General features: G+C 48.5%; 1 protein-coding gene across 1 annotated transcript in view; it reads right to left on the bottom strand.

The window, feature by feature from the left end:
• Positions 1-2,965: 2,965 nt before the first annotated feature.
• UBR1 (ubiquitin protein ligase E3 component n-recognin 1) overlaps positions 2,966-20,887 on the bottom strand; it is a 311,682-nt gene continuing 293,760 nt past the window's right edge. The window contains exons 47-48 of the mRNA XM_075331219.1: positions 12,001-12,163; positions 2,966-3,238 (exon numbers count right to left, since the gene is read on the bottom strand). Coding sequence (XP_075187334.1) covers positions 12,022-12,163 — 142 coding nt within the window. The 3' untranslated portion in view covers positions 2,966-3,238; positions 12,001-12,021. The remainder of the gene's footprint in view (positions 3,239-12,000; positions 12,164-20,887) is intronic.

Raw genomic sequence — 20,887 nt, forward strand, 5'->3', positions numbered from 1 at the left:
GATTCCATCCGAAACCGTCTGGTGCTCACATGTCTGTTGAGCAGTTTGAGGTCCAGAACGGGACGGAACGAGCCGTCCTTCTTTGGCACCACAAACAAGTTGGAGTAAAAGCCGCGACCATGTTCCTGGGGGGGGAACAGGGATCACAACTCCTTCTGTCTTCAGAGCGTTCACCGCCTGAAAAAGTGCATCGGCTCGCTCGTGGGGCGGAGAGGTTCTGAAGAAACGAGTCGGGGGACGAGAGCTGAACTCTATCCTGTAACCGTGAGACAGAATGTCTCTCACCCATCGGTCTTGCACATGTGGCCACCAGGCGTCGCAAAAGCGGGAGAGCCTGCCACCGACCGAGGATGCGGTTCGGGGATGCCGAGAGTCATGAGGAGGCCGCCTTGGAAGCAGTGCCTCCTGCGGCCTTTTGGGGGCGTGACTTGGACCGCCACGCATAGGAGTTCCTCTGGCCTTTCTCCGGCCTGCTGGACGAAGAGGATTGGGGCTTGGCGGAGGGACGAAAGGACCGAAACCTCGATTGTATTTTCCGTTGCTGAGGTCTCTTCGGTTTGGACTGGGGTAAGGAGGAGTCCTTTCCCTTGGATTCCTTAATAATCTCATCCAATCGTTCGCCAAACAAGCGGTCGCCAGAAAACGGCAAACTGGTTAAGAACCTCTTGGAAGCCGAGTCTGCCTTCCATTCGCGCAGCCACATTGTGTCCTCCAGATTCCCTGCCTTAGGTCTCCCAGCGTTGCAGAGCTCTTTCCTGGAAATCCTCCACAGGCAGAATGCCAAAAAAATGGCTGCCGGAGCTCTCTGGGGAGGAGTGGGGCCGTGGGCGGCGCTAGAAAAGAGCGGGAATCTGGAGTCCCCACAGTGATCAGTGAGGGGGGAGGAAACATACAGGATGCTCCGGCCCTCACAACCGACGTCAGGTCGGCAGTCCCGCCCTTAACCCTGATAGACAGGTCCGGGGGCGGGAGTTTTGCTACTAGGCCGCAATTGAAGCCGGGGACTAAATTTAAGACCGCGGCCGACAAACAGGCGCGGTCGGCGCGGAAGTCCGCCGGCCGTCACAAATAAGCAGCTGCTGCAGCGTCCGGGATGAAGGCGCTCCATGCACATCCCCGATGGGGATACAGAGTACCTTAGTGATGCAGGGCCCGGTCCCTGAGGATAAATCAACTCCTGTCCGACAGATTCCCACAGGGGCTGCGGAGGGAGCACGGTCCCAGTGAATGGATGACCGCTCAGGATCCCACTTCTCCCAGAGCCGCTAAGGGATGGTGAAGGAGACGGCATGAGGCTCCGGCCTATGTACCCACAATGGGTACCTCAACCTTAACAGCACCGCTGACGTAGTGGGGTGAGAAGGGAACATGCCGGGGGCCCCACTTTTCTTCCAACCGATCTAACTAAAATGAGAATGCATGAGTGGATGTGTGCCTCCTTCCACACAAAGCATAAAACTGAGGAGCCCGTGATCCACAGGAGGGTGTATAGGCAGAGGGGAGGGGTTACACTTTTTAAAGTGTAGTACTTTGTGTGGCCTCCGGAGGCAGAAGCTATACACCCAATTGTCTGGGTCTCCCAATGGAGTGACAAAGAAATATACCTTTTCAAGGAAGTGCCTCCTACAGACACTAAGCTAAAACTGAGGCTGCCTGGCCAGGGGGTGTATACTGCAGAGGAGGAGCTATGCTTTTGCATCTACTTAGAGTCCTCCTATGGATAGGCAGCATAACACCCATGGTCCTGTGTCCCCCAATGAGGCGTCAGAAATTACTTTTTTGGATTTCAAAACCTAAACATTCGAGCTGACCACTACAGGTATGTATAGAATCAGCCTGTAAGTGTCAGTATAGCATTGGCTTTAGCTTATATATGAAAATCCTGGTGATTTGTTCCCTTTAAGCAGCCTTGTTTTCATAGCCCAACAGCAGCCTGTTGGCTGATAATTGCTGACAGAGGGAGAGGTCTCCATCAGTCAAACTCCACCCTTGCCATGGTCATTATTTACAGTGGCATCTGAGAGGTTAGAGTGCTGGGTTCTTAGCTAGGACCTATTCCCTGGACTCGCAGTAAGATGTCAGCTGCGTATAACAGCCGACTCTTGCTGTTGATGACACGGGCATATATATGTGACATAACTGTCGAACTGCAGGAAGCACTTGCAATCTGAATGTAAAATTTTGCCTTTTTGTAAGAAGGGGGTTAGGGAACAAAAATCCATTAAGGGGGCTGGATAGTAGCAAAATACACACTCGAATCAGAACACAGGCATGCTCGGCTGAGGCCAAGTCTTCATGTAGGGGTCAGGAGAGATAGCTGAGCTATTTAATTTATATAACCACCTTAAAAAAAAAAAAAGGGATTGTCAGCTCAAACTGTATAAAATAAGCACATGTAGGGGATATAGCCCAGTGGTTTTGCCTGTACCCACCTACTTCACCTGAACCAAGCATGGTCTGCAAAGAAAGCTAAAGCAGACCAGTGCTACAAGTCACCATTGGAGGAGGTGGGGCAAGCAAAACCATGGACGGTACGGTGCGCTAAGCCTCGTAGTCACCCCCAGAGTGCACCAAGCACCCCAACTAGCATATTGGAGTAAACATCAATTTTTGCAAACAGCGATTAGTCCACCAAAAGGTGGGATTTTTTTTTTTTTTTTTTAAATGTAAGCGCTTTATCCACTACAAGGCTAGGTGCTTAGTTTATACAGTAGTCAGGTATTGTAAAAAAAAAACCAAAAAACAAAAAACAAACCATAAACTCCTCTATTAACCCTTGCACTCTTTCATAAATCTCTCCCTGCAGATCTCCTTCAATTATGTTAATATACAGTAACACTGTACAAAAATGACGATCTATGTAAACTTGTAACTATTGTAGAGAGTATCCAGTATCATAGTTTACCTTTTCCAGAATGGTTTCTTTTCCCCCCAAAGACAGAAAACAGAGCAGCTTGTATATAATTATTTCATATGCTTTATTAAAGTTAACAAAAAAAAAAAAAATATATATTAGTTCATAAATTGGTCTCCGAAGCCAGGTATTAGTTGGCAAAGTTGACCCAATATAAATGGGAAGTGACGTACACATAACACAGTTTAATAACGCAGCAGGTCTCGGCATCTCTTTACGTTTGTGTGGGGATTCCTCTAATAATCGTGATTATCCAAGTATAAAAATATATCCACAAACTCTGCGGCCATTGGGATGTGAAGATATATAAATTAAAGCTTGTGTCTATAAACGAAAAGAAAAAAAATGAAAAAAAATATATAGATATCAGGATTTAAGTAATACAATACAGAAAAGCGCATGCGTACAAGGACATAGGGACTATCAGCACAAAATGACTGTTCAAACCTAGTACAGGCGCTTGGTGCACCCATGCCGTGGTCAACAATTCACTGCAGCTTTCCACTTTTGTTGCATCCGTCTTTGATTGACAGATTTGGCTAGACCGGGATTGCAGGAGGGCGATTTAGATGGAAAACCGATAGGAAGGTGCATTGAACTGCTCACCCATAGCAAGGGAGCAGAGTGTCTGCGCTTGGTTTGAACAGTCATTTTAGATTACAATTAAACACTAGAAGTCCCAGAGAGGGGTCATTTAACAATTCTACCATTGGAACCCTATGGAGCTCGAAATTTCTGGGACTTCTAGTGTTATTAGAGCCATTTATTCCATGGCGCTTTACATGTGAAAAGAAGGGAATTTTGTTTACTTACCGTAAATTCCTTTTCTTCTAGCTCCAATTGGGAGACCCAGACAGTGGGTGTATAGCTACTGCCTCTGGAGGCCGCACAAAGAACTACACTTAAAAGTGTAAGGCCCCTCCCCTTCTGGCTATACACCCTCCCGTAGGAGTACGGATTCCTCAGTTTTAGTACCAAAGCAAGGAGGAGGAAAGCCAATAACAGTTTCATAAACAAATTCAATCCGATAACAAGATCGGAGAACTTAAGAAACAACATGAACAACATGTGCACCCGAAAAACGAAACCCTAAGAACAAATAGGGCGGGTGCTGGGTCTCCCAATTGGAGCTAGAAGAAAAGGAATTTACGGTAAGTAAACAAAATTCCCTTCTTTTTCGCTCCTAATTGGGAGACCCAGACAGTGGGACGTCCAAAAGCAGTCCCTGGGTGGGTAAAAAGATACCACATGAACGGGCTGTCAGACAGCCTCTTCCTACAGGTGGGCCACCGCCGCCTGAAGGACCTGTCTACCTAGGCTGGCATCTGCCGAAGCGTAGGTATGCACTTGATAGTGTTTGGTAAACGTGTGCAGACTCGACCAGGTAGCCGCCTGGCACACTTGCTGAGCCGTAGCCTGATGCCGCAATGCCCAGGACGCACCCACGGCTCTGGTAGAATGGGCCTTCAGTCCAGATGGAATCGGAAGCCCAGCAGAACGGTATGTGTGAAGAATTGGTTCCTTGATCCACCGCACCAGGGTGGATTTGGAAGCTTGCGATCCCTTATGCTGACCAGCGACTAGGACAAAGAGCGCATCAGAACGGCGTAGAGGCGCCGTGCGAGAAATGTAAATCCTGAGTGCTCTCACCAGGTCCAACAGATGTAAACCCTTTTCAAATTGGTGAACTGGATGCGGACACAAAGATGGCAAAGTGATATCCTGATTGAGATGAAAGGAAGAAACCACCTTGGGAGAAAACTCTGGAATTGGACGCAGTACTACCTTGTCTTGGTGAAACACCAGGAAGGGAGATTTGCAAGATAACGCCGCTAGCTCGGACACTCTTCGAAGAGACGTGACCGCCACAAGAAAAACTACTTTTTGTGAAAGCCGAGAAAGGGAAACCTCTTTCAACGGCTCGAAAGGCGGCTTCTGGAGAGCAATGAGAACCTTGTTCAGATCCCAGGGTTCCAATGGCCGTTTGTAAGGAGGAACGATATGACAAACTCCTTGGAGAAAAGTGCGTACTTTAGAAAGCCGTGCCAAGCGCTTCTGAAAGAATACGGATAGCGCGGAGACTTGACCCTTAAGCGAGCTAAGCGACAAACCTTTTTCCAACCCAGACTGCAGGAAGGAAAGAAAAATTGGCAATGCAAATGGCCAGGGAGAAAACCCTTGAGCCAAGCACCACGCTAAGAATATCTTCCACGTCCTGTGATAGATCTTAGCTGAGGATGGTTTTCTAGCCTGTCTCATTGTGGCAACAACTTCATGAGATAAACCTGAGGCCGCTAGGATCCAGGACTCAATGGCCACACAGTCAGGTTCAGGGCCGCAGAATTCAGATGGAAAAACGGCCCTTGAGACAGCAAATCTGGACGGTTTGGTAGTGTCCACGGTTGGCCTACCGTGAGATGCCACAGATCCGGGTACCACGACCTTCTTGGCCAATCTGGAGCGACGAGTATGGCTCGATGGCAGTCGGACTTGATTTTCCGGAGAACTCTGGGTAACAATGCTAGAGGTGGGAACACATAGGGGAGTCGGAATTGCGACCAATCCTGAACCAAGGCGTCTGCCGCCAGCGCTCGGTGATCGTGAGACCGTGCCATGAAAACTGGGACCTTGTTGTTGTGCCGTGACGCCATCAGATCGACGTCCGGCGTCCCCCAGCGGCAACAGATCTGTTGAAACACGTCCGGGTGAAGGGACCATTCTCCTGCGTCCATGCCCTGGCGACTGAGAAAGTCTGCTTCCCAGTTTTCCACGCCTGGGATGTGAACTGCGGATATGGTGGACGCTCTGCTTTCCACCCACGTCAAAATCCGCTGGACTTCTTGAAAAGCTTGGCGACTGCGTGTTCCCCCTTGGTGGTTGATGTACGCCACCGCCGTGGAATTGTCCGACTGAATCCGAATCTGCTTGCCTTCCAGCCATTGTTGGAAGGCTCGCAGGGCAAGATAGATTGCTCTGATTTCCAGAACATTGATCTGCAGGGTGGACTCTTCCTGAGTCCACGTCCCCTGAGCCCTGTGGTGGAGAAACACCGCTCCCCACCCTGATAGGCTCGCATCCGTCGTGACCACTGCCCAGGACGGGGGAAGGAACGACTTTCCCTGTGACAATGAGGTGGGGAGAAGCCACCAACGCAGAGAGTCCTTGGCAGTTTGAGAGAGGGAGACAGTCCTGTCGAGGGACGTCGATTTCCCATCCCATTGGCGTAGAATGTCCCATTGTAGAGGGCGCAGATGAAACTGCGCGAACGGGACTGCCTCCATTGCTGCTACCATCTTTCCTAGGAAATGCATGAGGCGCCTCAGTGAGTGCGACTGGCTCTGAAGGAGAGATTGCACTCCAGTCCGTAGCGAGCACTGCTTGTCCAGTGGAAGCCTCACTATCGCTGAGAGAGTATGAAACTCCATGCCAAGATAAGTCAGAGATTGGGTCGGGGTTAGATGAGACTTTGGAAGTTGATAATCCACCCGAAACTCTGGAGAGTGTCTAGTGCCACCTTCAGACTGTGTTGGCATGCCTCTTGAGAGGGTGCCTTTATAAGCAGGTCGTCTAGATACGGGATGACCGAGTGACCCTGCGAGTGCAGAACAGCTACTACTGCTGCCATGACTTTGGTGAAGACCCGGGGGGCTGTTGCCAGACCGAAAGGTAACGCTACGAACTGTAGGTGTTCGTCGTGTATGACGAAGCGTAGGAAACGCTGATGCTCTGGTGCAATCGGCACGTGGAGATACGCATCTTTGATGTCTATTGATGCTAGAAAATCTCCTTGAGACATTGAGGCTATGACGGAGCGTAGGGATTCCATCCGGAACCTCCTGACTTTTACGTGTCTGTTGAGCAACTTTAGATCCAGGACGGGTCGATACGATCCGTCCTTTTTTGGGACCACAAACAGATTGGAGTAAAAACCGTGACCTTGTTCCTGAAGAGGGACGGAGGTCACCACTCCTTCCGCCTTTAGAGCGGCCACCGCCTGCAACAGAGCATCGGCTCGGTCTGGTGGTGGAGAAGTTCTGAAGAAACGAGTTGGCGGACGAGAACTGAACTCTATCCTGTACCCGTGAGACAGAATATCCCTCACCCAACGGTCTTTGACGCGTGACAGCCAAATGTCGCCAAAGTGGGAAAGCCTCCCACCGACCGCGGGTGTGGGAATCGGAGACCGCAAGTCAGGAGGACGCCGTCTTGGCAACGGTTCCTCCGGCTGTCCTTTTTGGGCGTGACCGAGACCTCCAAGAATCTGAGCGTCTCTGGTCTTTTTGAGTCTTTTTTGACGAGGCGAATTGGGACCTGCCCGGTCCTCGAAAGGACCGATAACCAGACTGACCCTTCCTCTGTTGGGGTTTGTTTTGTCTGTGTTGCGGTAAGGATGAGTCCTTACCCTTGGAGTGTTTGATGATTTCATCCAAACGCTCTCCAAACAATCGGTCACGAGAAAAAGGCAAATTGGTTAAGCACTTCTTGGAATGAGAATCTGCTTTCCAATGTCTCAACCACAGGGCCCTACGCAAAACAACGGAGTTGGCTGACGCCACTGCCGTGCGGCTTGTAGCGTCAAGAACAGCATTAATCGCGTACGACGCGAATGCCGCCATTTGCGAGGTCAATGGTGCTACCTGCGGGGCAAATGCACGTGTGACTGAGTCGACTCGCGCAAGCCCGGCTGAGATAGCTTGGAGTGCCCATACGGCCGCAAAAGAAGGCGCTAATGACGCTCCAATCGCTTCATAGATGGATTTCAGCCAGAGCTCCATCTGCCTGTCAGTGGCATCTTTAAGTGCCGCTCCATCTTCAACTGCAACCAAGGATCTAGCTGCAAGCCTGGAAATTGGAGGATCCACTTTTGGACACTGGGTCCAACCCTTGACCACCTCAGGGGGAAAAGGGTAGCGTGTATCTTTAAGCCGTTTAGGAAAACGCCTTTCAGGATAAGCGTGGGGTTTCTGGATTGCGTCTCTAAAGTCAGCGTGGTCCAGAAAAGTGCTTAATGTACGCTTAGGGTATCTGAAATGGATTCTCTCGTGCTGCGAAGCTGACTCCTCTACAAGAGGAGCTGGTGGGGAAATATTTAACATCTTATTGATGTTAAATATAAGATCATTAACTATGGCGTCACCATCTGGTGTATCTAGATTGAGAGCGGTCCCTGGATCAGAATCCTGATCAGTTACGTCCGCCTCATCACCCATAGATTCATCTCGCTGGGATCCTGACCATTGAGATGAATGTGAAGGCCCGTCATAGCGAGCCCGCTTAGGCTGCCCGGGGCCATCGTCCGAGTCAGAGTCTTCACCCTGAGGTGTATATGCCCGTCCCGGAGCTTGGAGCTGAGGGGGACCAGGGGGCAATGATTGCACAGTGTCCGTGGCCTGAAGTACAGGCCTAGCTCGCAATGTGTCAAGAATTTGTGACATAGTGAGAGACATTCTGTCAGCAAAAGCTGCAAACTCAGTTCCTGTCACCTGGACAGCATTCACAGGTGGTACACCCTGGGTCACGTCCAGCAGAGGTCCCGACTGTGCAAGCGCCGCAGGGGCCGAGCACTGCACACAATGGGGGTCCGTGGAGCCTGCTGGTAGAAAAGTCCCACATGCGGTGCAGGAAGCATATAATGTCTGTGCCTTGGCACCCTTGCGTTTTACGGACGACATGCTGCTGGCTCTCTGCAATGTGAGAGAGTCTATAGCCAAAGGGCGACCAGCGCTATGTAATACCAAGTATTTGTAGAAACAAAATACTAAGAATACTACTGGCACAAGAGGGGGTGAGCCCTGAGGGCTGCTTACCGCCCGCTGAATAGCGGGTAAGAGGCGCAGAATTCCTTGTCTGGGTCTCCCCGGCTCCCCTCTGCAGCTCAGCGTGTCAGCAGGAATGGCTGCCGGCGTCTGTGGAGAGGGGCGGTCCGTGGGAGTTCCCAAACAGAAGTGCGGGAAACAGTGTCCCCTCTGTGCCGATTGTGAGGGCTGGAGTATGTAAAAACGACTCCAGCCCTCGGCGCTGATGCACTGGCCAGCGTCCCGCCCCTCTCCTGACTGGCAGGTCTGGGGGCGGGAACGAACGGAAGCAGGCCGCAAAAGCCGGGGACTCGAGTTATCAGCGCGGCCGCCGTAAAAGCGCGGGCCGCGCTGAAGTCCCCGGCGCACCACAAGTGCCAGCCGCGCCGCAGTCCCAGCGGCCGGCGCGACCGATTCCCATAAGTGTGCCTGCTTCAGCGAAGCTGAATGAGGCCATGGCACAAGCGCCGTAGCGCTGATGTCCCCCGGCGCACTACAACACCCAGCATGCTGCGGTGTGAGCGCCAAATGCACGGGGACACAGAGTACCTTGAGGAAGCAGGGCCATGTCCCTGATGTACTCCGCTCCATCCAGCATCTTCTCCAGGGGCTGTAGATGGAGCACGGTCTCAGTGCCTGGAGACCAGTAAATCCCACTTCACCCAGAGCCCTGTAAAAAGGGATGGGGAAGGAATCAGCATGTGGGCTCCTGCCGCCGTACCCGCAATGGGTACCTCAACCTTACAAACACCTCCGACATACAGTGGGGTGAGAAGGGAGCATGCTGGGAGCCCTGTATGGGCCCTCTTTTCTTCCATCCGACATAGTCAGCAGCTGCTGCTGACTAAAAACAATGGAGCTATGCGTGCGTGTCTGACCTCCTGCGCACAAAGCTAAAACTGAGGAATCCGTACTCCTACGGGAGGGTGTATAGCCAGAAGGGGAGGGGCCTTACACTTTTAAGTGTAGTTCTTTGTGCGGCCTCCAGAGGCAGTAGCTATACACCCACTGTCTGGGTCTCCCAATTAGGAGCGAAAAAGAAAGAGAATACATAATAAAAACGAGTACAATAATCATAAACAATACAAGACAGACTGGTACAGGAGGAGAGAGGACTCAGTGTTTACTACTAATAACTCCTAAAACATTGCCACCTACTCGCAATTCTCCACCCAAACCTTAGGAGTTGTTCCTCCTCGAGAATCAAGTAGCCTCTATCTTATGAACAGGGGATAACTTGCTGAAGGCCTGATCGCTGGTATATCCCAAATGGGGCAATGCCAGCCCTATTCTGAAAGGAGCACAAGTGCTAATATTAGGCCTTCCCTCTATTCATTGTCTATAGCATTGCTGCAGTGGACAGTACCATAGAGCATGAATGGTACAGAGGCCAAGCATGAACACCTCTGCTCTATTTAGGATGGGCAGATTCATTCTAAAGGGCCCTTTACACGCTGCGATCTCGTTAACGGTTGTGCGACACGGGCACATGGCTTACACCAGTCACAAGGACTTACCTTCCCTGCGACGTCTCTCTGGCCGGCGAACCGCCTCCTTTGTAAAGGGGGCAGTTCGTGCGGCGTCACACAGTAGCCGTCCAATAGAAGAGGAGGGGCGGAGATGAGCGGGCGGAAGATCCCGCCCACCTCCTTCCTTCCTCATTGCCGGTGGACGCAGGTAAGGAGATGTTAGTCTTTCCTGCGGTGTCACACATAGCGATGTGTGGTGCCGCAGGAATGACGAACAACAGTTCCTGCAGCAGCAATGATATTATGAAAAGGAGCGACGTGTCAACGATCAACGATTTGACGTTTTTTGCAATCGTTGATAGTCGCCCCTAGCTGTCACACACTGCGATGTTGCTAACTGCGACGGATGTGCGTCACAAACACAGTGACCCCGACGATATATCGTACGTGATGTCGCAGCGTGTAAAGCACCCTTAAGGGTTCCAAAAGGCCCAATCTCAGGATGGCTGTGTGTTCCAGCACTTCGAACTTCACCGCAATCAGGAAGATGGCCCCTATCCACATTAGATGAAAGTTGGCAGACCCTGAACGGCCAACAATCTGATGCACGTGGGGACCACCTGATCTGAAAAAGGCAAATCAGGCCAGTGGAATTTCACCCTGCAATCCTTAGGTCTTGAGAGAAGACTGGTAGAAGAATACTCATGTGTAGAGAGGGAAGGTGGGAGAGGTAACTAAACTATTTGCCTTGCGAACATTCAGCCGATAATCACATATCGTATAACTGGACTTTATACGCTTAGCAGAGAGAGATATAGAGATGATAGAGATATATAGATATATATATAGATATATATATATATAGATATATATATATATATAGAGATGATAGAGATATAATATATATACATATATATAGAGATGATAGAGATATAATATATATATATATAGAGAGATGATAGAGATATAATATATATATATATATATATATATATATATATATATATATATATATATATATATATATATATATAGAGATGATAGAGATATAATATATATATATATATATATATATATATATATATATATATATATATATATATATATATATATATATATATATATATATATATATAGAGATGATAGAGATATAATATATATATATATAGAGAGAGATGATAGAGATATAATATATATATATATATAGAGATAGAGATATAATATAATATATATATATATATATAGAGATAGAGATATAATATAATATATATATATATATATAGAGATAGAGATATAATATATATATATAGGTGATAGAGAGAGAGGTGATATATATATATATATATATATATATATATATATATATATATAGAGATATATATATATATCTCTATATATATATATCTCTATATATATATATATATATATCTCTATATATATATATATATATATATATATATATATATATATATATATATATATATATATATATATATATATATATATATATATATATATATATATATATATATGAGAGAGAGGTGATAGAGATATTATATATATATATATATATATATATATATATATATATATATATATATATATATATATATATATATATATATATATATATATATATATATATATATATATATATATATATATTCCAATGTAATGAATCACACGTCAACTACTATAAGTGTGCGGAGAAAAAACATACTAGGAAGCAGAGAATGAAAAGAAAAGAAAAAAAAAAAGAAGTGTATTTATGTAATAAATGTTGGCTATTGTGCACTTGAAAAAGAATACATGAACTTCTTACCAACTGCAGACGAGGAGACATTTAAAGCAGATTCCAATGAAAGCCCACAAACGTCGTATTTATTTCTAAAGTGTGAGCGATTTGCTCAAGAATGCCGTGCTGCTGCCACATGAGGTGCAGCTTTCGGTATCTTTCATGGGAGAGTCGCAGTGGATTTCCACGCCTTTACAAGGGAGAAGAAATAAAATTGGAAAAGAAAAGTCAATAGTTTTAAACTAATTTACAACTTTTGGAAAGAACATTATACAGCGCCTTGTGAAAGTATTCGCCCCCCCTTGAATTTTTCAAACTTTTCCCACATTTCAGGCTTCAAACATAAAAAAAAAAAATGAATGTTATGGTGAAGAACCAACAAGTGGGACACAAACTAATTTTTTTCGTTATTTTAAACTTTAAAAAATAAACTGAAAATTGGGGCGTGCAATATTTGTCCCCTTTAAGTTAATACTTTGTAGCGCCACCTTTTGCTGCGATTACAGCTGCAGTCTTTTGGGGTATGTCTCTATCAGTTTTGCACATCTAGAGACTGAAATTCTTGCCCATTCTTCCTTTGTAAACAGCTGGAGCTGAGTGAGGTTGGATGGAGAGCGTTTGTGAACAGCAGTTTTCTGCCCTTTCCACAGATTCTCGATTGGATTCAGGTCTGGACTTTGACTTGGCCATTCTAACACCTGGACACGTTTGTGAACCATTCCATTGTAGATTTTGCTTTATGTTTGGGATCTTGTTGGAAAAAATCTCTGGCCCAGTCTCAGGTCTTTTGCAGACTCAACAGGTTTTCTTCAAGACTCGTCCTGTAGTTGGCTCCATCCATCTTCCCATCAATTTTAACAATCTTCCCTATCCCTGCTGAAGAAAAGCCGTCTCAAACCATGATGCTGCTGCCACCACTATGTTTGACAGTGGGGATGGTTCAGGGTGATTAGCTGTGTTGCTTATACGCCAAACATATCGTTTGGCATTGTGCCCAAATAGTTCGATATTGGTTTCATCTGACCAGAGCACCTTCTTCCACATGTTTGGTGTCTCCAGGTGGCTTGTGGCAAACTTTAAACAACACTTTGTATGGATATCTTTGAAAAATGGCTTTCTTCTTGCCACTCTTCAATAAGGGCAGATTTGTGCAGTGTATGACTGATTGTTGTCCTATGGACAGACTCTCCCACCTCAGCTGTAGATCTCTGCAGTTCATCCAGAGTGATCATGGGCCTCTTGGCTGCACCTCTGATCAGTCTTCTTGTTTGAGATGAAAGTTTGGTTGGATGGACAGGTCTTGTAGATTTGCAGGGGTATGATACTCCTTCCATTTTAATGATCGCTTGCACAGTGCTCCTTGGGATCTTTAAGGTTTTGGAAATCTTTTTGTAACCAAATCTGGCTTTAAACTTCTCCACAACAGTATCACGGACCTGCCTGTTGTGTTCCTTGGTCTTCATGATGCTCTCTGTGCTTTAAACGGAACCCTGAGACTATCACAGAGCAGGTGCATTTATACGGAGACTTCATTACACACAGGTGGATTATATTTATCATCATCAGTCATTTAGGACAACATTGGATCATTCAGAGATCCTCAATGAACTTCTGGAGAGAGCTTGCTGCACTGAAAGTAAAGGGGCCGAAAAATATTGCGCCCCACTTTGCAGTGATTTTTTACAAAAGTGTAAAATAAGCAATAAATTTCTGTCAACTTCACAATTGTGTCCCACTTGTTGATCCTTCACCATAACATTAAAGAAGGGAATTTTGTTTACTTACCGTAAATTCCTTTTCTTCTAGCTCCAATTGGGAGACCCAGACAGTGGGTGTATAGCTACTGCCTCTGGAGGCCGCACAAAGAACTACACTTAAAAGTGTAAGGCCCCTCCCCTTCTGGCTATACACCCTCCCGTAGGAGTACAGATTCCTCAGTTTTAGTACCAAAGCAAGAAGGAGGAAAGCCAATAACAGTTTCAAAAACAAATTCAATCCGATAACTAGATCGGAGAACTTAAGAAACAACGTGAACGACATGTGCACCCGAAAAAACGAAACCCTAAAAACAGATAGGGCGGGTGCTGGGTCTCCCAATTGGAGCTAGAAGAAAAGGAATTTACGGTAAGTAAACAAAATTCCCTTCTTCTTTTTCGCTCCTAATTGGGAGACCCAGACAGTGGGACGTCCAAAAGCAGTCCCTGGGTGGGTAAAAAGATACCACATGAACGGGCTGTCATACAGCCTCTTCCTACAGGTGGGCCACCGCCGCCTGAAGGACCTGTCTACCTAGGCTGGCGTCTGCCGAAGCGTAGGTATGCACTTGATAGTGTTTGGTAAACGTGTGCAGACTCGACCAGGTAGCCGCCTGGCACACTTGCTGAGCCGTAGCCTGATGCCTCAACGCCCAGGACGCACCAACGGCTCTGGTAGAATGGGCCTTCAGTCCAGATGGAATCTGAAGCCCAGCAGAACGGTATGTGTGAAGAATTGGTTCCTTGATCCACCGCGCCAGGGTGGATTTGGAAGCTTGCGATCCCTTATGCTGACCAGCGACTAGGACAAAGAGCGCATCCGAACGGCGTAGAGGCGCCGTGCGAGAAATGTAAATCCTGAGTGCTCTCACCAGGTCCAACAGATGTAAACCCTTTTCAAATTGGTGAACTGGATGCGGACACAAAGATGGCAAAGTGATATCCTGATTGAGATGAAAGGAAGAAACCACCTTGGGAGAAAACTCTGGAATTGGACGCAGTACTACCTTGTCTTGGTGAAAAACCAGAAAGGGAGATTTGCAAGATAACGCCGCCAGCTCGGACACTCTTCGAAGAGACGTGACCGCTACAAGAAAAACTACCTTTTGTGAAAGCCGAGAAAGGGGAACCTCTTTCAAAGGCTCGAAAGGCGGCTTTTGAAGAGCAAGGAGAACCTTGTTCAGATCCCAGGGTTCCAATGGCCGTCTGTAAGGAGGAACGATATGACAAACTCCTTGGAGAAACGTGCGTACTTTAGAAAGCTGTGCCAAGCGCTTCTGAAAGAATACGGATAACGCAGAGACTTGACCCTTAAGCGAGCTAAGGGACAAACCTTTTTCCAACCCAGACTGCAGGAAGGAAAGAAAAATTGGCAATGCAAATGGCCAGGGAGAAAACCCTTGAGCCAAGCACCACGCTAAGAATATCTTCCACGTCCTGTGATAGATCTTAGCTGAGGATGGTTTTCTAGCCTGTCTCATTGTGGCAACAACTCCCTGAGATAAACCTGAGGCCGCTAGGATCCAGGACTCAATGGCCACACAGTCAGGTTCAGGGCCGCAGAATTCAGATGGAAAAACGGCCCTTGAGACAGCAGATCTGGACGGTCTGGTAGTGCCCACGGTTGGCCTACCGTGAGATGCCACAGATCCGGGTACCACGACCTTCTTGGCCAATTTGGAGCGACGAGTATGGCTCGCTGGCAGTCGGACTTGATTTTCCGGAGAACTCGGGGTAACAATGCTAGAGGTGGGAACACATAGGGGAGTCGGAATTGCGACCAATCCTGAACCAAGGCGTCTGCCGCCAGCGCTCGGTGATCGTGAGACCGTGCCATGAAAACTGGGACCTTGTTGTTGTGCCGTGACGCCATCAGATCGACGTCCGGCGACCCCCAGCGGCAACAGATCTGTTGAAACACGTCCGGGTGAAGGGACCATTCTCCTGCGTCCATGCCCTGGCGACTGAGAAAGTCTGCTTCCCAGTTTTCCACGCCTGGGATGTGAACTGCAGATATGGTGGACGCTCTGCTTTCCACCCACGTCAAAATCCGCTGGACTTCTTGAAAAGCTTGGCGACTGCGTGTTCCCCCTTGGTGGTTGATGTACGCCACCGCCGTCGAATTGTCCGACTGAATCCGAATCTGCTTGCCTTCCAGCCATTGTTGGAAGGCTCGCAGGGCAAGATAGATTGCTCTGATTTCCAGAACATTGATCTGCAAGGTGGACTCTTCCTGAGTCCACGTCCCCTGAGCCCTGTGGTGGAGAAACACCGCTCCCCACCCTGATAGGCTCGCATCTGTCGTGACCACTGCCCAGGACGGGGGAAGGAACGACTTTCCCTGTGACAATGAGTTGGGGAGAAGCCACCAACGTAGAGAGTCCTTGGCAGTCTGAGAGAGGGAGACAGTCCTGTCGAGGGACGTCGATTTCCCATCCCATTGGCGCAGAATGTCCCATTGGAGAGGGCGCAGATGAAACTGCGCGAACGGGACTGCCTCCATTGCTGCTACCATCTTTCCTAGGAAATGCATGAGGCGCCTCAGTGAGTGCGACTGGCTCTGAAGGAGAGATTGCACTCCAGTCCGTAGCGAGCACTGCTTGTCCAGTGGAAGCCTCACTATCGCTGATAGAGTATGAAACTCCATGCCAAGATAAGTCAGAGATTGGGTCGGGGTTAGATGAGACTTTGGAAAGTTGATAATCCACCCGAAAGTCTGGAGAGTGTCTAGCGCCACCTTCAGACTGTGTTGGCATGCTTCTTGAGAGGATGCCTTTATAAGCAGGTCGTCTAGGTACGGGATGACCGAGTGACCCTGCGAGTGCAGAACAGCTACTACTGCTGCCATGACTTTGGTGAAGACCCGGGGGGCTGTTGCCAGACCGAAGGGTAACGCTACGAACTGTAGGTGCTCGTCGTGTATGACGAAACGTAGGAAACGCTGATGCTCTGGTGCAATCGGCACGTGGAGATACGCATCTTTGATGTCTATTGATGCTAGAAAATCTCCCTGAGACATTGAGGCTATGACGGAGCGTAGGGATTCCATCCGGAACCTCCTGACTTTTACGTGTCTGTTGAGCAACTTCAGATCCAGGACGGGACGATACGATCCGTCCTTTTTTGGGACCACAAACAGATTGGAGTAAAAACCGTGACCCTGTTCCTGAAGAGGGACGGAGGTCACCACTCCTTCCGCCTTTAGAGCGGCCACCGCCTGCAACAGAGCATCGGCTCGGTCTGGTGGTGGAGAAGTTCTGAAGAACCGAGTTGGCGGACGAGAACCGAACTCTATCCTGTACCCGTGAGATAGAATATCTCTCACCCAACGGTCTTTGACATTTGCTAGCCAAATGTCGCCAAAGTGGGACAGCCTCCCACCGACCGCGGGTGTGGGCATCGGAGACCGCAAGTCAGGAGGACGTTGTTTTGGCAACGGTTCCTCCGGCTGGTCTTTTTGGGCGTGACTGAGACCTCCAAGAATTTGAACGTCTCTGGTCCTTTTGAGTCTTTTTTGACGAGGCGAATTGGGACCTGCCCTGTCCTCGAAAGGACCGATAACCAGACTGACCCCTCCTCTGTTGGGGTCTGTTTTGTCTGTGTTGCGGTAAGGAAGAGTCCTTACCCTTGGAGTGTTTGATGATTTCATCCAAACGCTCTCCAAACAATCGGTCACGAGAAAAAGGCAAATTGGTTAAGCACTTCTTGGAATGAGAGTCTGCTTTCCAATGTCTCAACCACAGAGCCCTACGCAAAACAACTGAGTTGGCTGACGCCACTGCCGTGCGGCTTGTAGCGTCAAGAACAGCATTAATCGCGTACGACGCGAATGCCGCCATTTGCGAGGTCAATGGTGCTACCTGCGGGGCAAATGCACGTGTGACTGAGTCGACTCGCGCAAGCCCGGCCGTGATAGCTTGGAGTGCCCATACGGCCGCAAAAGAAGGCGCTAATGACGCTCCAATCGCTTCATAGATGGATTTCAGCCAGAGCTCCATCTGCCTGTCAGTGGCATCTTTAAGTGCCGCTCCATCCTCAACAGCAACCAAGGATCTGGCTGCAAGCCTGGAAATTGGAGGATCCACTTTTGGACACTGGGTCCAACCCTTGACCACTTCAGAGGGAAAAGGGTAGCGTGTATCTTTAAGTCGTTTAGGAAAACGCCTTTCAGGATAAGCGTGGGGTTTCTGGATTGCGTCTCTGAAGTCAGCGTGGTCCAGAAAAGTGCTTAATGTACGCTTAGGGTATCTGAAATGGATTCTCTCGTGCTGCGAAGCTGACTCCTCTACAGGAGGAGCTGGTGGGGAAATATTCAACATCTTATTGATGTTAAATATAAGATCATTAACTATTGCGTCACCATCTGGTGTATCTAGATTGAGAGCGGTCCCAGGATCAGAATCCTGATCAGTTAAGTCCGCCTCATCACCCATAGATTCATCCCGCTGGGATCCAGACCATTGAGATGAATGTGAAGGCCCGTCATAACGAGCCCGCTTAGGCTGCCCGGGGCCATCGTCCGAGTCAGAGTCTTCACCCTGAGGTGTAGATGCCCGTCCCGGAGCTAGGAGCTGAGGGGGACCAGGGGGCAATACATGCACAGTGTCCGTGGTCTGAAGTACAGGCCTAGCTCGCAATGTGTCAAGAATTTGTGACATAGTGAGAGACATTCTGTCAGCAAAAGCTGCAAACTCAGTTCCTGTCACCTGGACAGCATTCACAGGTGGTACACCCTGGGACACGTCCAGCAGAGGTCCCGACTGTGCAAGCGCCGCAGGGGCCGAGCACTGCACACAATGGGGGTCCGTGGAGCCTGCCGGTAGAAAAGTCCCACATGCGGTGCAGGAAGCATACAATGTCTGTGCCTTGGCACCCTTGCGTTTTACGGGCGACATGCTGCTGGCTCTCTGCATGTGAGAGAGTCTATAGCCAAAGGGCGACCAGCGCTATGTAATATCAAGTATTTGTAGCAACAAAATACTAAGAATACTACGAGCACAAGAGGGGGTGAGCCCTGAGGGCTGCTTACCGCCCGCTGAACAGCGGGTAAGAGGCTGCAGAATGCCTTGTCTGGGTCTCCCCGGCTCCCCTCTGCAGCTCAGCGTGTCAGCAAGAATGGCTGCCGGCTTCTGTGGAGAGGGGCGGTCCGTGGGAGTTCCCAAACAAAAGTGCGGGAACAGTGTCCCCTCTGTGCTGACTGTGAGGGCTGGAGTATGTAAAAACGACTCCAGCCCTCAGCGCTGATGCACTGGCCAGCGTCCCGCCCCTCTCCTGACTGGCAGGTCTGTGGGCGGGAACGAACGAAAGCAGGCCGCAAAAGCCGGGGACTCGAGTTATCAGCGCGGCCGCCGTAAAAGCGCGGGCCGCGCTGAAGTCCCCGGCGCACCGCAAGTGCCAGCCGCGCCGCTGTTCGAGCGGCCGGCGCGACCGAGTTCTAGACGTGGGCAGCGTCCCGCCCCTCACCTGACTGGCAGGTCTGGGGGCGGGAACGAAAGGAAGCAGGCCGCAAAAGCCGGGGACTGTAGTTATCAGCGCGGCCGCCGTAAAAGCGCAGGCCGCGCTGAAGTCCCCGGCGCACTACAAGTGCCAGCCGCGCCGCAGTCCCAGCGGCCGGCGCGGCCTATTCCCATAAATGTGCCTGCTTCAGCAAAGCTGAATGAGGCCATGGCACAGGCGCCGCAGCGCTGATGTCCCCCGGCGCACTACAACACCCAGCATGCTGCGGTGTGAGCGCCAGATACACGGGGACACAGAGTACCTTGAGGAAGCAGGGCCATGTCCCTGATGTACTCCGCTCCATCCAGCATCTTCTCCAGGGGCTGTAGATGGAGCACGGTCTCTGTGCCTGGAGACCGGTAAATCCCACTTCACCCAGAGCCCTGTAAAAAGGGATGGGGAAGGAATCAGCATGTGGGCTCCTGCCACCGTACCCGCAATGGGTACCTCAACCTTACAAACACCTCCGACATAAGTGGGGTGAGAAGGGAGCATGCTGGGAGTCTGTATAGACCCTCTTTTCTTCCATCCGACATAGTCAGCAGCTGCTGCTGACTAAAAACAATGGAGCTATGCGTGCGTGTCTGACCTCCTTGCGCACAAAGCTAAAACTGAGGAATCTGTACTCCTACGGGAGGGTGTATAGCCAGAAGGGGAGGGGCCTTACACTTTTAAGTGTAGTTCTTTGTGCGGCCTCCAGAGGCAGTAGCTATACACCCACTGTCTGGGTCTCCCAATTAGGAGCGAAAAAGAAATTTTATTTATGCTTGAAGCCTGAAATGTGGGAGAAGGTTGAAAAATTCAAGGGGGCCGAATACTTTCGCAAGGCACTGTATATAAAAAATAAGGTTTAACAAAACAATGTATTCATAAAAATAAAAATATATTAATGCACACATTTAATATTAATAATCTACATATAAAAAAAATATTTATATATTTATTTATAAACATTTACAAAAAAAATACTAAACCACAAAAAACCAAACCAACAAAACAGCAGGCCATTGTCTACTATTACACAAATTGTATATTCATGCTGTAAAGGTTTCTTTTTTGGAAATAGGTTATCTACTGCTTTTAAAACGTGTAGGGTGGGTGGGGGGGGGACAAAAAAAAAAACAAAAAAACAAAAACACAAATACATGTTTATACCCCACAGGGCTGTGGAGTCGGAGTCTGAGTCTGAGCTCATTTTGGTGGAGTCGGAGTCTGTATAAAATGCACTGACTCCGAAAATATATAATAAATTGGGGACAGTAGTGCAATGCAGAATGTGCTGAATATTTTACTAAATAATATTTAGTATAATGCTTATATTTAAGCGAAAAGAAGGGAATTTTGTTTACTTACCGTAAATTCCTTTTCTTCTAGCTCCTATTGGGAGACCCAGACAATTGGGTGTATAGCTTCTGCCTCCGGAGGCCACACAAAGTATTACACTTTAAAAAGTGTAACCCCTCCCCTCTGCCTATACACCCCCCCGTGCATCACGGGCTCCTCAGTTTTGGTGCAAAAGCAGGAAGGAGGAAACTTATAAATTGGTCTTAGGTAAATTCAATCCGAAGGATGTTCGGAGAACTGAAAACCATGAACCCATAACAATTCAACATGAACAACATGTGTACACAAAAGAACAACAGCCCGAAGGGAACAGGGGCGGG

Source organism: Anomaloglossus baeobatrachus, chromosome 12 (assembly GCF_048569485.1).
Source record: "Anomaloglossus baeobatrachus isolate aAnoBae1 chromosome 12, aAnoBae1.hap1, whole genome shotgun sequence".
Classification (NCBI taxonomy): Eukaryota; Metazoa; Chordata; class Amphibia; order Anura; family Aromobatidae; genus Anomaloglossus; species Anomaloglossus baeobatrachus.